This window comes from Schizophyllum commune, assembly GCF_000143185.2.
Source record: "Schizophyllum commune H4-8 unplaced genomic scaffold SCHCOscaffold_13, whole genome shotgun sequence".
Lineage (NCBI taxonomy): Eukaryota > Fungi > Basidiomycota > Agaricomycetes > Agaricales > Schizophyllaceae > Schizophyllum > Schizophyllum commune.
In genome coordinates, this window is record NW_026089550.1 from 844,648 (window position 1) to 858,710 (window position 14,063).

Consider the following 14,063-nt stretch of genomic DNA (forward strand, 5'->3'; position numbering starts at 1 on the left):
CTCGCCCTGTTAAGAAGATGAGGGTGCGAGCGGAGGAGGGTCTTTTGAAGGGCCGGCCTATTCTCCATGACCTCGTCAATGGCACATACTCTACTTATACCGGATTTATCTGGATATAGGTAATGGTCACCATGATACGGACTCGCATTGTACATTACATCTCAATTCTTGTACGGCACATTTGGCCTCGAATATGCATAGTTCCACAACTTCTCGACCTCCTCGTCGGTGCCCTCGTAACCTTGAACGACATCGCCCCGTTCGCCCACGCTGCTGAATCCCAGTGGGCTGCGGTAGACGCCGTACATCATGTACTCGCCGCTCTGGTCCTCGGAGATGGAGATGAGCCAGAAGAGAGGCGTCAGAAGGTACCCGAGGAGCCTGACGACCCAGGATTTTGACCGAGTGAAGAGTGGTGTGAACACTGCGCCTGGGTATGAATGCGAGAATGCCACTTTAGGATGTCTCTTCGCGAAGCCCTGAAGTGATTGTCAATCCCGATCCACGAGTTCTGTCCAGATCGTCGATGCTAACCTGCAACATCAAGTCCTGCATTGTGGGGACCTCCGATGGGAGTCGCCGAATCACGTTCTTTGTGAAGTCCAAATCATCCCAGTCGACGGGGCCCCCCTTGCCCGCCCGCGCGACCGACATGACCTTTGCCTCCTCTCCGGCCTCCGCCGCCCTATCCAGTGCGGGACCCAGGTTCTCTATCCACCGGAAGCGCCCGAAGAACATCGGCGCGAAGAGCTTGCTAACGCCCTCCTCCGTCTTCTCGCCCGTGACCGTGTTGAACTCGCCGACCGTCAGGACGAGGTAGTTGATCTTGTCAACGTCGCGCTTGGCGAGCTGCTCGCATGTGGCGTCGATATTGCGCATAAGGCTCGCCTCGCAGGGGATGAACTCGGAAAGCTGGTTGGCGGGGGCGGGGAGGGAGGCGATGAGCGCGTCCGCTGCGGCCTTGTTGCGCCCGATGATGATGAGGCGCGCGTTGCCCTTGTGGTGGCGGGCGAAGGCGCGGGCCATACCCCGGCCAATGCCAGAGGTGCCGCCGACGAAGACGCCAACAGGGGTTTTCGCGGAGGAAGAGACGGAGTTGTTGTACTGCTGTACGGCCGAGAGCGAAGGCATGATTGCTTGTAGGTCGTAAGGGGTCTGTGAGACTCTTGAAGAACACCGGGTCGGTATATATACGCAATTGAAGTCCCTCGCTGTTCCAGGCAATTCTGTCTTCGGCACAGGTGACGTGTAGTAATTCTCTCGGTTGTAGATAACCGAGGATGGGCTCAGCGTAAGCCGCGCGTCGCAGGGTAGACAGCCAGTTGCGTATGTCGCATAGAGTCCGTCCTGAGCATGTCAGCCGTCGGCGAGGTCGTATGAGCAACATCAAGCATTGTGCATCGAGCGAGGGTAGATGCCATCGGTAGCCGTACCGACACGTTTGAACCGTGTATGCTGAACTGCAGAGTTCGGCCTGACAGTGTTTTGTTGAGAAAAGGAATATTCAGAAATTGAGAAGGACAGCACTCGCGCAATGCTTGCTTCGAATTCGTCAGTCATAGTCCGGGTCAAGGCAAGTGTTTGATCGCGTTTCCTCCCAGGGCAAACAAACGATGTTCATGTTTGCCATAGAAGGCGGCGATCCAGATCATCAATTATTTCCCGGGCACGTCGGTTCTATCATCTATGTATCGTAAGTAGCTACTAGTGTACATTCCTATATTGCGAGGTGAGTATCGCCATCATGTCCACAAGGTCCCAAAGTGTATGTCGACTGTGAGTATCATCAAAGTGTATGTCAGCCGGGCATCCAACCCCAAATGGTTCCGTATCAAGTCAATTCAGTGCGGTCCTAAGTACTCAGCGTCCAACCGTCCAAGGCTTCCCTGCCGACCCCCCACCTCCCACCTCTCATAACATCAAATCATCATATCCAGGCATCCCCCAACACCCCTCCTTCGCCCCGCACCCTCTCAGAGCGGCCAACACTGCCGCCCACGCGCAGCACATACCCGCTAGCCCTTCGTACAGGCTATGTGGGCGATCGGGCACAAACATCTTCGCGAACACCTCCGGCGAGAGCACCAGGTGCGCGAGATGGACGGCCCGGTAGAGAGCTTTGCGTCCCTTCGCCTCCAGGTCGTCCAACTCCCCGATAATGGGCGTCGGGAGCGGCGAAGAGAGTAGGGACGGATGGTCGGCGAGGGTGGCAAGCGGCGTGGGGAGGGGAGTGTGCGTAGCGGCGGCGAAGGTGGCGGTGGGCGGCGTGGTAGGCGAAGTCCGTGGCGTTGGCGAGGCACTGCCGTCGCTGAGATCGCCGCTGTCGACGCGGGTGTGGCTAGCGTAGGCTGGGGTCTTGCCTTTCGTCCACGCAGGTGGAGGGTGGAGGTACAGCCTTGCGCAGGTCAAGAGCGCGAAGACAGAGCCCGCAACGCCGTGACATGCTCCCAAGCCCTTCCTCAGCAGCCCATGGCGATAGATCAGCGACGTCGCCTTGTCTATCGCATGCGTGAGCTCCGGCAGTATGTGATTGTACCGGCTCGCGGATGGATGGCGAAGAGAACGGCAGAGCAGCATCAAGATGCCTGGCGCGCCGTGACACCACTGGATGAGCTCGTTCTTGTCGAATGCGGCGTCGAGGTTGGGTGCTTTGGTCCGCCAGTTACCGTCTTTATCCTGCAGACGGAGCAACCAGGCGATGGTCGCCCACACGTCGGCGCAAGCGTCAGGCGAAAGGAGGTGCGGCGGGCACTGGAGAAGCATATGGAGAATGCCGGCTGTGGAGTCGAATGAGTGAATAGGCGAAGGGATAACACGGACACTCACCCACGCCGTGCGCGCCACCGAGATAGCGCTTCCCGCACCACGACCACATCAGGGGCGGCGCGGCGGCAGACGAGACCTCGGCCGCGTACGTCTTCGCGCCGTACCGCCCGTGCGCGAGGATGGAGTCCATGATCCGCTCGAGCGTGCTGTCCGCGGTGATCTGCGCATCGTGCACCGCGCGCGAGACCGGCGTCACCGACGCGTTCTCGAAGAGCAATCGGAGGCGAATCAGCGCGTAGAGCAGGCCTGCGCGCCCGTAGAGCACTTCGCAGCCGTCATCGTCCGCGATAGACGACTCCACGAGAACGTCATGGACGGCGCCGCGGATAAGGTCGAGCGCGGCGCGCCAGGGAAGGCTCTCGTCGTGGGCGTGCTCAACGATGAGGGTGGCGAGGCCGATGGGTGTCTCTAGGAAGGAACAGCGCGAGGGGGAGGTGGGTTTGGTCAAAGCGGTCGGGAAGAGCTTGAGTGCGGAGGCGAGATAGGCATCGTTGAAAGACAAGAGGTCCTCATGCGTGTGCCCGAGCTTGAGCTCTCGGGGCAGTGCGCGGAGGTGCATGTTCATGAGTATAGTACCTTGAGCGACTGCCGTCAACGACGTGCGAGGGATGGTGAGCATACGGATCCTGACCTGCGATACCAACGTACACTCCCGGGCTCTGCTTCACCTTCGGGTCCGGCGTATTCCTCAGGACCCGATCGACGCTCGCGATGAACGTCGTCCGAATGTCGCGCTCGACGAGGGGCAGGTCCTGCGACGCCGGCGTCTGCTGCGAGTGGCTGATGTAGCGTTTGGGCATGGTGGAGAAGGAGATGAAGAACGTTCGGGAAGAGAAGCAGAACGACCGCTCGGAGTGTTCATGGTGAATTCAATCAACTTGATCCTATACAGTAGAACGGGGGCAGTGTGCAGCCGGCCAGTGGTGCCCATGAGATCATCGGCACGGAGCTTTATCGACTTGTTTCTCGACTCGGAACGGCTGGAGCACTGCCATCGCCCGCAATGTCTCGGTGATCTGGCCCGTGGCGCGGTTTGCAATTTCTCCGCTACGTTGGCCACGTGGACAGTTATAATGGACTTCGAGTTCAAGCAGGGCCATCCTTGTGAGTTGAGTCGCTACATCGCGGCCCTCGCAGGACTTGACTGCAATTTGTGGAAAGCCAATCGAATGTGAGCCCGCGGAAGTGGCAGTAGTATCAGAGACCGTTGCCTATAGGAATGTCTATAAGTTGCTGTCATTCAGCGGGAGTATGAAGCGAAGTGTACGAGTAAACATCGACGGGGACCAGTGGATTTTACCAAGAGTGTTAGGAAGGATAGCTACAGAGGGTCTCATCACGCACCTTGCAATCCAAGTCGTCCAATGGGGGAAGAAGACAAGAGACGCGTAGTCCCAAAAGGGGAATAACAAGTCCGTGCACGCGATAGTCACGTGCCATGCGCCCTGTCGAACATCACGACTGGGGACCCTCGCGGGCCTAAGTTCGATACCATGTCAATGGCAGCCAGGCAAGACAAAGTGCCTCATCAAACGAGGGAAAGGGGATGCGAGCGCTATGCTTGTCCCAGAGGAAAAAAATTGGTTTTCGCAACTTCCCTGTAGGTTGTATCGACGTCGTTCGCTTCACAACCTCTTCCGGTGTCCTATCATTATCGAGATGGACTAACAGGCGTATAACCGAGTCGATGGCGAGCTTCACATTGGTTTGGCATAGCAAACGGCGGTACCATACAGCCGCCAAGGCACCCCATTTCGATCTCCCTTGCAGTCAGACTCGCAAGCTCAGCTCAGCACACTCATAATCATCTAGCAGGTCATCTACTGTACAAGGTCAAGGGCAACATATACATCCTCCATCCATCTACTATCCAAGATGATCGTCCAAAAACTGAAATTCGGCGCGATGCTACGGGGGACTATTCACGATGCTCAAGTGAGCATCGCACGACACGATGCTCTAAAGAGCAACGCTCGAGACGATGGCTACAGGGAACTACTCATAGATACTAAGCACTCGATGTGTAGGAGGCGGGACTAGGCTATGCGAGGAGAGAGGTAAGACGTGCGATATAGTCGAGAAAGAGATGTCGATAGTGTTGAGGTAAGATTTGGTCGAGGAAGACGGAGGAAGAGTATGAGTACAGGTAGTTTGGTTAGGATTGCTTGCATAAATAGGTCACTTTACACAGGTCGACGACACCTACGGCGCCAACCCCTGCCTCACATCCGCGGACCGGCCCCGCGCCTGCGGCTTCGCTGCCCGCCCCCGACGGTGCGAGCGCGAGATGACAGCGACGATCACCGAGATATCTGCACGGTGCGTGAGCATAACCACACTAACTGGTGCGAGCTGCGGCCACTCACCATCCCTCTTCCCCAGCCCACCCGCAAACGGCTTCCGCTGCTCCCTCGCCCGCCTCGAGAACGGCGTCTCCATCTCCTCTTTCTTCTCGCGCGTCTCCCCTTCAGCCCCAATCACATGCAGCCCCCGTCCACCTGCCCTCATCTCACTGACACGCCGCGCGCGCTGGCACAGCGCCTCGCTCAGCATGCCCGCGAGCGTCCGGCGGCGCAAATTGGAGGCATCGCGCGACGACGAAGAGTCGCGCGGAAGCGACCCCGAAGCATCAGAGCCCTGCGCAAAAGCCCGCCAGCGCGCGACCTCCTCCAGTACATCCTCGTCCCAAAGATTGTCGCTGAGCCCATCGCTGGCGAGGATCAGGATATCGTCCTCTTGCACGGGGACCTCGAAGACTTGTGCGGGAGTGGGCGGCGCATCGTTGTCCGAGCCCGGCTTGGTCGAGGGCGCAGGCGTCGCAGGCTGAGACGGATCGGTAGGAATAGCGACCAGCTCGGAGTGCTGAGGGCGAAGCTGGACGGGTGTATTGTACTGCAATGAAGAGTCAGCGACACGATGAGCAAAGCAGATTGGGATAACACCCACATTCCACCACATCTCCTCCGTCCGCCACACGATCTCGTCCTCGCGGATCAGCATACCCATACAGTCACCCACATGCGCAATCTTGACTGTCGCGACTGGCTCGCGACCCGCCACTGAGCGCAGGTGGGCATCTTCAGCGTCTTCATGCATCGACGTCCACGCAGGAAGGTGATCGAGAACAGACGTGCTCTGCCGCCTGTCGCGAGCCTCAGCGACATCGGCCGTCTTCGACAGCTCGCGCATGATCGAGGGCGATCGCACCCGGCTCGAATCGCGGGACGGTGCCGCAGATGGCGCCCGAGACGACCATCCTGTCGCAGATGGTGCGGAGGCTGACGGCGGCGCGGGCAACTGCTCCAGCACCGCGATAAGCGCCGTCGATGAGCCCGATAGCAGTGGTATTCGCTCCGGCTCCTTCGCTGGCTCCTCGCCCGCCTGCTCCGCCGACGCAGAAACACCTGCTTCCGGCCCCGCTGGCGCACCCGTCGCGGGCACCGTGACAACGTGCTCCCTCAGCGTGTTATCATATGCCCTCTGCAGGATCTGTAGCACATCCAGCGCATCCTCCAGCTCCTCGTCATACTCGGACCCCTCCGAATCCGAGAGCGCCTCGTTATCATCGCGCTCGGGATCCCGATATGAATCGTCCACGCGGATATCGGGGGCTGTAGCAGCATCCTGACGTGTCGTCGCTGACTCCGCCATTTCGCCGTTCACTTCGAAGCGGAGAGGCGAGGGTGTGTGCGCGTGCGTGTCCTTCCAGGGCCAGGAATATGGTGACGTCGCGCGTGAGAGCAGGGGAGTGGGTTTAGGATGTGACGGTTCCGGGGCGATGACTGAAGGTGAGCGCGAAGACTTGTCGGACACGTCCTCGTTGCGCCCGGCAAGTGTATGCGCAATTTCGTCGGAGCAGAAGTGCATCAAGCGGCGGGAGAATAAGGCACTCGGCGTTGGCGAGGACGGCGGTAGGGGTGGCAGGTCTAAATGATAGATGATCAGCGTGTAGCTCGCATGTATGTCACCCAAATATACGCGCACCTTTCACCCGAGCCCACCCGCCAACGCCGTCAGCAACTCCCATTGCGTTGTCGCGAAGAAAGTACGCGTCCTCGCCGACCTGGACTGACAAGTCGGTATACGGCTCCCCGCTGGGTCGGAGGTACCCATCGCGAGGACTGCTCGATCCACAGCGTCGTTTGGGCATGCCGTATGCGGCCAGATCGAAATGATACTTGTGACCCTTTCGCCTTCGTCTCCGTCCAGTTACGAACTCGGCCTCATCCGGGTGTCCGCCTTGTAATGAGCAGGACGTGGGGTCATAGGAGGCCGCATATGAGCTACTGAGCGAGTTCGCAGTCGGAAGTAGCGTATGCGTGCCGTGCTGATTGTGCGGTGACGTTAGAGCCAAGGAGTACGGCGCATGCTGGTGAGACGCCTGCGACGATTGCGTCGACTGTGACGACTGGCCGTGCGAAGAGTGCGAGGTCTGTGACTCGCCCTTCAGCCGGCTCGTCGAGATGCGCGGCGCCGGCGGAGGGGGTGAATCGAAGAAGGAGGAGCCGTTGGTGTAGGCGCCACCTCCGCCGGATCCGCCAGCGCCGTTGCTACTGCTGGGGGGATAAGGAGCGTAGTACCCCGGGGGAAAGCCAGAGGGATATGGGGTATGGCCCGCCGACGTGTAGAGCGAGTTTGAGCGGACCCGGGAGCGGGGGGTAAGGGCCGCGCTGTAGAGCTTTTGGAACGATCTCATGCCAGCGGGCACGGCTGGACGCGGGGCGCCGCCGCTCATCGTGGGGGGAGGGGACTATGGTGGCTTCAGGTCTTCTATTTCTTCGTCGGCGTCGAGCACGACGGCGGCCACGGCCCAATGGTGGGAGTTGGATTCAAGCAACGATCATAGCAAATCGGTATTTGCTTGCGCCGGTTTGTTCCGCCACTCCGCGCCGATGCCGAGCGGCAAGACCGGAGCCCCGCATTTTCGTCACTCTTCGTTCTCAGGCTCCGTCACTCATCCCGGTCTCTGGAAGGACTTCGCAGCAGCTGCTTGTGAGCTATATCTGCGCAGCGAAGCAGGGGAAGAGCAACGATACCCTCGCAGCGACTCACGACAGAAAACTCGATAGTCAACCAATATTCTGCTCTTCGCCAAGTTCAACGGGAGTATTCCTCGTCACTGATCGATACCCTCCTCGTCCTCCTCCTGTCATCTCCGCTCCTCCTCTACGACAAATCTCAGGACAGCGCTCAATGACTCACGTCTCTTCTGTAGTCACTTGCGGACTGAACTCAGAACCCCGTCTTCCTGCCATTGGCCTCCTTCGACGACCTGTGACTTCTGTCAGACACCCACGGTGTTGGCGACGTTCCTGCCAGGTGTAAGCCCGATCCCCCGATTGGCTCGTGTGACTGCCTCCTCTATATTGACTGTATACAGCGCCGAGGCATTTATGCAGTTGCAGTGGGCGCTAAAGAGAACCAGAGCGGTCTCGTCAGAGGTCTGGTACCCGTTTAGGGACTCGTGACAGTCGTCTACTCAATCTATCGTTTGGTTGGGATCACATCTTGTTTTTGCACCAACCACATCACATCGCGTACCTTCCTCTGCTGGCTCAGGTGTCTCGTCTATACCATATCTTTGCACCTTCAAAGCGCAATGGATCGACCTAGAGTACGCCGAATGTCAGCACCTGAATGCACAGAAACTTGCAATTGGTGGTGCCTTCTTCGCTGTCCCCTCTTCTCGTGTACGAATACCTGCTCTCAACAAGCTCGCTTCCGGCTCCTAGCGATGGACGTACACCTTCGTCAACAGTATTCCGCCAAATCCGATTGCGAACTCTATACCCTATCGATAACGCTGAAGGAGCCATCCAAGTTACGTCCACCTCAACTGCGGCGCTAAATGGCTCTCCGCTCAGCTAAACGGTTCTCCGCACACCACCCCGATGAAAGTCCTCATGTCCCTTCGCTCTTCCTCATCTCGTCCTTGTTCCGCGCGAGCTCGTCTTGTGCGGAGATCCGCTAGCTTTCCGAAGCTACGAACAGTCTACAGTGCGCTGCTGGTGTCGTATATACGCTGTTCACTCTGGCAATATCAATGGTTACTACGGCCTTGTGGTCAGATGCTGGCAGCGACTCTTATGAGTGTCGGATTCCCGCGCGTAGACGGTAGAGGGCCATTTATCCTCATCGACAGGTCAAATCTGGTCGACCTCACGGTAGTCCCGTATGATGTCCTCATACAAATTAAGGAAGTATGTTGGCCAATGAACTTGAAGAGAAAACCCGTCGCTCATGGTGATAAATGTCGCGGCAGCGCTGGCGTCAACGAGGGAGAGAGGGCGCAGTAGAATCAAACGCGAGCGCTCTAGGGGCTAGGCGAGTCCTACTGGTAAGTAGGGGCTCCGGTCAAACACACGCTTACTCCCCCCTAGAACAGCCATCGCGTTTTCACGATGCTCACCTCACGCCTGCTCGCCCAGCCCTTGGTGCAAGATGCGGAGGAGCGAAGAATAAAGAGGGAGACTGTGGTTATTGGGATGATTAGGTGATCAAGTGGCCGCCCGAGCGAGGATTCATAAGCCTGTCCATGCGTTTCCTCTTCACCTTCCGAGTCGGGCCTCGCTGCCTTGGTCGCTTTCTCTACCTTTCGAGTCGAGCGTAGTTGCGGATAGGTGTTTGAGGACGAGGGGGCTTGGGAGAGAGCGTGCAGGATACCCGAGATGTCGTGGGAGCCGTGGCCGAGATGAGAGAGGGCGAGGGGGAGAGGACATGACGCCAGCACCCACACGGCAGCGCCAAGATCCCCACGTACCTCTGGCTGCAATCGCGAATTACGGGCCACAGGATTGGGATGAGCGTGACTCTGTAGCCGGAGGAGTGAAGTGAGTTGGTTGTTGTTTCTTCTCTCTGCGTCGATCTTTCTACATCTCAGTTCCTGCTGGTGGGAGGGTGCGAGGGAGCGGAGAGATAAGAAGGCTGAAGGCGAACGAGAACAACAGAGGTCGCTGCACAAAAATTAATAAATGAATGGCTGGCGCTCAACCTTCCAATATTATGGCCTGGAGAAGTTGTTACGCGCGCGCGCTAGTGGTTGCTGAAGGAGACAGGTGATGAGGTCTTGCGCGAGATGGGGTATCGAGCCGCATCGCGAAAAGTAGGTCTCGTGCGTGCATTCGAGCTGGATCGACGAAGACCGCTAGTAAAACATATGCGCATGGCACATGGAATCCGGCTGCCCTCGCAGAACAACATCGCTTTCGGATGCGAGCGTCCAAGAAATTTGCCTGCAAGTGGTATATTCGCATGGAACACGTCCATCGTCACAGCCTTCCTACGCACATATCTGATAGACTTGTAAGCACGCAAAGGTAGCATGTTGCGCGCCTGAATATAATATGAAGTTCACAATCTTCTAGCTCCTTCATCCTCCCGTAGCAAGAACGCGGTGATTCGATGGTGCTCACCTCAGCAGACAATCAGAGCAATGTCAAAGTGACTGTGGAAAACGCCTTAACTTACCGCTGAATGGAATGGCTCGGAGAATGCTACAGAGGTCTTCAAACAAAGACTGGCTGACCCAGTCAAGTGCTTAGCTGGCTGCAGTGAGACGGAACAAAGAAGCGAGGTTGAAGGAGATACACAGCCCGCGTGGAAGTTGGTGGGGAACCCTTGATTGAAGTCCGCGAGGGAAAGCATGACCGAGCATCACATTCTGAATAATGGGTAGAGTGAGCTCGAGTAATAGTCTGGTAAGCATGACGGCCACTTCAAAGATCGCGACACGGAAGAACGGCTGTAGGATGTCAAAGGCAGAACTTCGCCACGGTCCAGTGTATATCAATATTTGAGGCTATTTGGTTGCGTAGCACGTGTCGAGCAAAAGTTGACTTTCCGGGAAGTATCGCGGCAGCCACATACGCCTGCATCAGTTCCAGGCTCGTCTGGGCACGTCCAACCCGTGTACCTTCCCCAAACGCCCCCTCTTCGCACCTTGTCCTATCTGGAGCTACGCAGGCAGACGCGAGCACGCGTAAGGACGTTGCCCGGACTAAATTTGCCGCCCCGACCTATGTTTGCGCGCGCATTCTATGTTTGCCTCGGCCTCGCGTCGGCAGCGGCTCATTGGAAAGGCAGTGCAACCGCCGACAAGCGCCGGAAGTTGGCGGGAATTCTGATGTTCAGCGGAGGCTTCGGAATCCCTGCGCGAATCATTCGTCTCGCATGACCAGCTCCAGCTATTCCCAGCACCTGCAAGCTACCCTTTAGCGCCGTTCAGCGCACGATGGTCATAACGCTAGACGCCCTTGAAAGCCTCTATACTGTCTTCTCGGGGAAAGAGACGCGAACCTTTTGTTCTTCATTTGGCTTCGCCAACTCACGCTCAGGGTTGGCGCAGAAGAAAGCGCCGTTACAATGTGACATGTGTGCGGAGCAGCGTGACGGCGGGGTGTTGCCAATTACGGCCAAACAGGCGGTTGCCGACCCTGACTGCTGTCGCCTTCTTCCACCGTCTCTCCCGCCCTCCCCGTTTTCTTGCGCCTCTCCCCCGCCGGCGGCGCCGTCTTCGACGAGCTTTTCATTGCGACCAGGTCCCTCGTTATATTCACATCTACTGTCTTATTTCCATCTTCACAACACCACACCCCATGCTACCCTCAATATCGCTGGCGGCCCTATGGCTGGCAGCCGCATCGCCCGCGCTCGCCGCCTCGGGCAAAGCAGGCACCATTGAAGAGGCCGGGGAGACCCAAGTCAGCGCTATGATGGTCAGTACACGAATCGACTGAGAAGTACGCGTTCACTAAATGAACGCCGCGCCACCAGATGTTCCTGGGCAACACCGAGAAAGTGTATATCCTAGACAAAGCGGAGGGTAACGCCGCGCAGGTGAACGGCCACCCAGCCTGGGGTGCAGTCTGGTGCGTGATCGGGTCCCTTTCCCTCGGGCGCTTCGGCTAACGCGCGCCCCGCCCCTCTCCTTCTAGGGACATTGCTGCGCGTACGGCAGAGGTGATGGATGTCAAAACGAACGTTTTCTGTGCGTCTGGAATGCACTTGCCCAACGGTTCGTTTGCGACGTTCGGCGGCAACGGTGCCGTCACCAAGGGCGGCGACGTCGGCTCGCAGCTCAACAACGAGGGGTCCGCCGCCTTCGACGACTTGTACCAGGACTACGATGGCGGTCGCGCGATTCGCGTGCTCAACCCCTGCACGTCCTCGGACAACTTCGACGATACCTCTTGCCAATGGTTCGACGACCCGGACGTGCTTGCCATGCAGAAGCGTCGATGGTATTCTGCCGCGGAGCCCCTCGGTGACGGTACTATCGTCTTGATAGGCGGCTTCACAAACGGAGGGTACATCAATCGCAACTGGCCAAACACAGATCCCGAGTTCGAAGGCGGTGCTGCGGATTGCACCTATGAATACTACCCGAATACGGCTGGAAAGGAACCGCAGACGATGGATTTCATGATCAAAACGTCTGGCCTGAATTCGTATGCGCATACCTATCTGATGGCGTCTGGCAAGATGCTTGTGCAGGCTAACTACTCGACCAGTGCGTTTTGATTGCTGCCCCTTACGATGCGGAGGGAATACTGATGTGCCCTTGCAGCTCTCTGGGATCATGAGAAGAACACCGAGACCGACCTCCCCGATATGCCAGGGCAGGTTGTGCGTGTCTACCCTGCTTCTGGTGCCGTTGCTATGCTTCCCATGACCCCGGACAACAACTACAGCCAGACCGTCCTGTTCTGCGGAGGCTCGGACATGCCGGACGAGAGCTGGGGTAACTACTCTTGGCCGTTCATCAATACCTGGGAGTATCCGGCGTCGAAGGACTGCCAGCGCTTGGAGCCGGAACCTCAGGATGGCTCTGACCCCCAATACGAGCAGGACGAGGATATGTTGGAAGGCCGCACGATGGGTCAGTTCATCATCCTGCCCACCGGCAAGCTCCTGGTCGTGAACGGCGGTGTCAACGGCACGGCTGGATACTCGACGATGACGGGTGAGACCCCGACTTACGCCCAGATGCCCTTCGGCATGTCCCTTGCCTCCGGCCCCGCTGGCACGCCCGCTATCTACGACCCCGATGCGCCCAAGGGCAGCCGCTGGTCGAACGCAGGCTTCCAGACCTCGAATATCGCTCGTTTGTACCACTCCTCGGCCATCCTCCTGCCTGATGGCTCCGTTATGATCGCCGGGTCCAACCCGAACGTCGACGTCAACCTCACCACCTACTACCCGACCGAGTACAGGGCCGAGTACTTCTACCCTGACTACTTCTCTGCCACGACGCGTCCCGAGCCCAGCGGTGTCCCGACCAGCCTGTCGTACGGCGGCGACTACTTCGACTTGAAGATCCCCGCCAGCTCGTACTCGGGCTCTGCGAACGATGCCGCGGACAACACGAAGGTCGCGCTCGTCCGCCCCGGATGGACCACGCACGCCATGAACATGGGCCAGCGCTACCTCCAGCTCAACAACACGTACACCGTTGAGGACGACGGCTCGATCACCCTGCACGTCTCGCAGCTCCCGCCAAACCCGAACCTCTTCCAGCCTGGCCCGACGCTGTTCTTCGTCGTCGTGAATGGCATTCCCAGCAACGGCACGATGGTCATCGTTGGCTCCGGCAAGATTGAGCAGCAGGCTACGGCCGACAACGCCGCGCTGCCCGACAAGAAGCGCCTCGACTCCGCGAGCGGCACCGCCGATGGCTCAACGACGGGCGACAGCAACAGCTCAAGCTCGAGCGGTGGCACGTCGACCGGCGCCATCGTGGGCGGTGTCATCGCTGGCATCGCCGTGTTGGGCATCCTCGGTGCGGTCATTGGCATCTGCGTCTCCCGCCGCCGCCGCGCAGCCGCGCGTCAGCCACCCCAGACGGGCTACCCGATGACGATGACGCCGAACGCGGGCGGCGCGCGCGGGGCCGCGATGCGCAACTCCGACTCGAGCGCGTTCATGCCGCTGCAGCACGACAACCAGAGCGCGGCGTGGACGGCGAGCCAGGACAATTTGGCCGGCCCGTACCGGGACCATAACGACTACTATGGCCGGGAGAGTGGGAACGGGATGAGCATGGACTTCGACCCGTACTCGAGCCAGGCGCGCTTGAGCACGAGCTCGCCGCGGCCGGGGCAGCAGCGGCAGGTGTACTAAGCGGCTGTCCGTGGTGCGCGCGCGATGCTCAGCAAGACCCGGAGCGCGGTGATGGTGCTGTCGACGGTAGGGATGGACTACATGTATTACCCACTGCAGGTGGCATACGGACCGGGGAG

The 14,063-nt window shown here is 58.6% G+C and overlaps 7 protein-coding genes across 7 annotated transcripts; 4 read left to right on the forward strand and 3 right to left on the reverse strand.

The window, feature by feature from the left end:
• Positions 1-30: 30 nt before the first annotated feature.
• On the reverse strand, positions 31-1,567 carry SCHCODRAFT_02681358 (uncharacterized protein). The gene is made up of 2 exons (XM_050346738.1): positions 535-1,567; positions 31-479 (listed from the first exon to the last, which is right to left on the reverse strand). Exons 1-2 carry the CDS (start codon positions 1,129-1,131, stop codon positions 162-164), a joined length of 915 nt encoding a protein of 304 aa, XP_050197707.1. The 5' UTR covers positions 1,132-1,567; the 3' UTR covers positions 31-161.
• SCHCODRAFT_02642051 (uncharacterized protein) lies at positions 1,567-3,531 on the reverse strand. The gene is made up of 2 exons (XM_050346258.1): positions 2,827-3,531; positions 1,567-2,777 (listed from the first exon to the last, which is right to left on the reverse strand). Exons 1-2 carry the CDS (start codon positions 3,383-3,385, stop codon positions 1,912-1,914), a joined length of 1,425 nt encoding a protein of 474 aa, XP_050197708.1. The 5' UTR covers positions 3,386-3,531; the 3' UTR covers positions 1,567-1,911.
• A 1,078-nt stretch (positions 3,532-4,609) lies between these two features.
• Positions 4,610-7,665, reverse strand: SCHCODRAFT_02642057 (uncharacterized protein). Its single transcript, XM_003025985.2, has 4 exons — positions 6,811-7,665; positions 5,773-6,752; positions 5,193-5,718; positions 4,610-5,138 (listed from the first exon to the last, which is right to left on the reverse strand). The coding sequence occupies exons 1-4, from the start codon at positions 7,559-7,561 to the stop codon at positions 5,029-5,031; spliced, it is 2,367 nt and encodes a 788-aa protein (XP_003026031.1). The 5' UTR covers positions 7,562-7,665; the 3' UTR covers positions 4,610-5,028.
• Positions 7,666-8,434: 769 nt separating this feature from the next.
• On the forward strand, positions 8,435-9,431 carry SCHCODRAFT_02101315 (uncharacterized protein). Its single transcript, XM_050341795.1, has 2 exons — positions 8,435-9,026; positions 9,089-9,431. The coding sequence occupies exons 1-2, from the start codon at positions 8,718-8,720 to the stop codon at positions 9,317-9,319; spliced, it is 540 nt and encodes a 179-aa protein (XP_050197709.1). The 5' UTR covers positions 8,435-8,717; the 3' UTR covers positions 9,320-9,431.
• A 1,047-nt stretch (positions 9,432-10,478) lies between these two features.
• Positions 10,479-11,043, forward strand: SCHCODRAFT_02642064 (uncharacterized protein). Its single transcript, XM_050346259.1, has one exon. It carries the CDS (start codon positions 10,844-10,846, stop codon positions 10,997-10,999), a length of 156 nt encoding a protein of 51 aa, XP_050197710.1. The 5' UTR covers positions 10,479-10,843; the 3' UTR covers positions 11,000-11,043.
• Positions 11,044-11,420: 377 nt separating this feature from the next.
• Positions 11,421-11,826, forward strand: SCHCODRAFT_02456854 (uncharacterized protein; the record flags this gene model as incomplete). The annotated part of the gene is made up of 3 exons (XM_050342581.1): positions 11,421-11,540; positions 11,599-11,693; positions 11,760-11,826. Coding segments are annotated over 3 exons (282 nt in total), but the record flags the coding sequence as incomplete, so codon positions are not given.
• Positions 11,827-12,237: 411 nt separating this feature from the next.
• On the forward strand, positions 12,238-13,944 carry SCHCODRAFT_01110525 (uncharacterized protein; the record flags this gene model as incomplete). Its single annotated transcript, XM_003026057.2, has 2 exons — positions 12,238-12,334; positions 12,392-13,944. The coding sequence occupies 2 exons, from the start codon at positions 12,238-12,240 to the stop codon at positions 13,942-13,944; spliced, it is 1,650 nt and encodes a 549-aa protein (XP_003026103.1).
• Between the last annotated feature and the right edge of the window lie 119 nt (positions 13,945-14,063).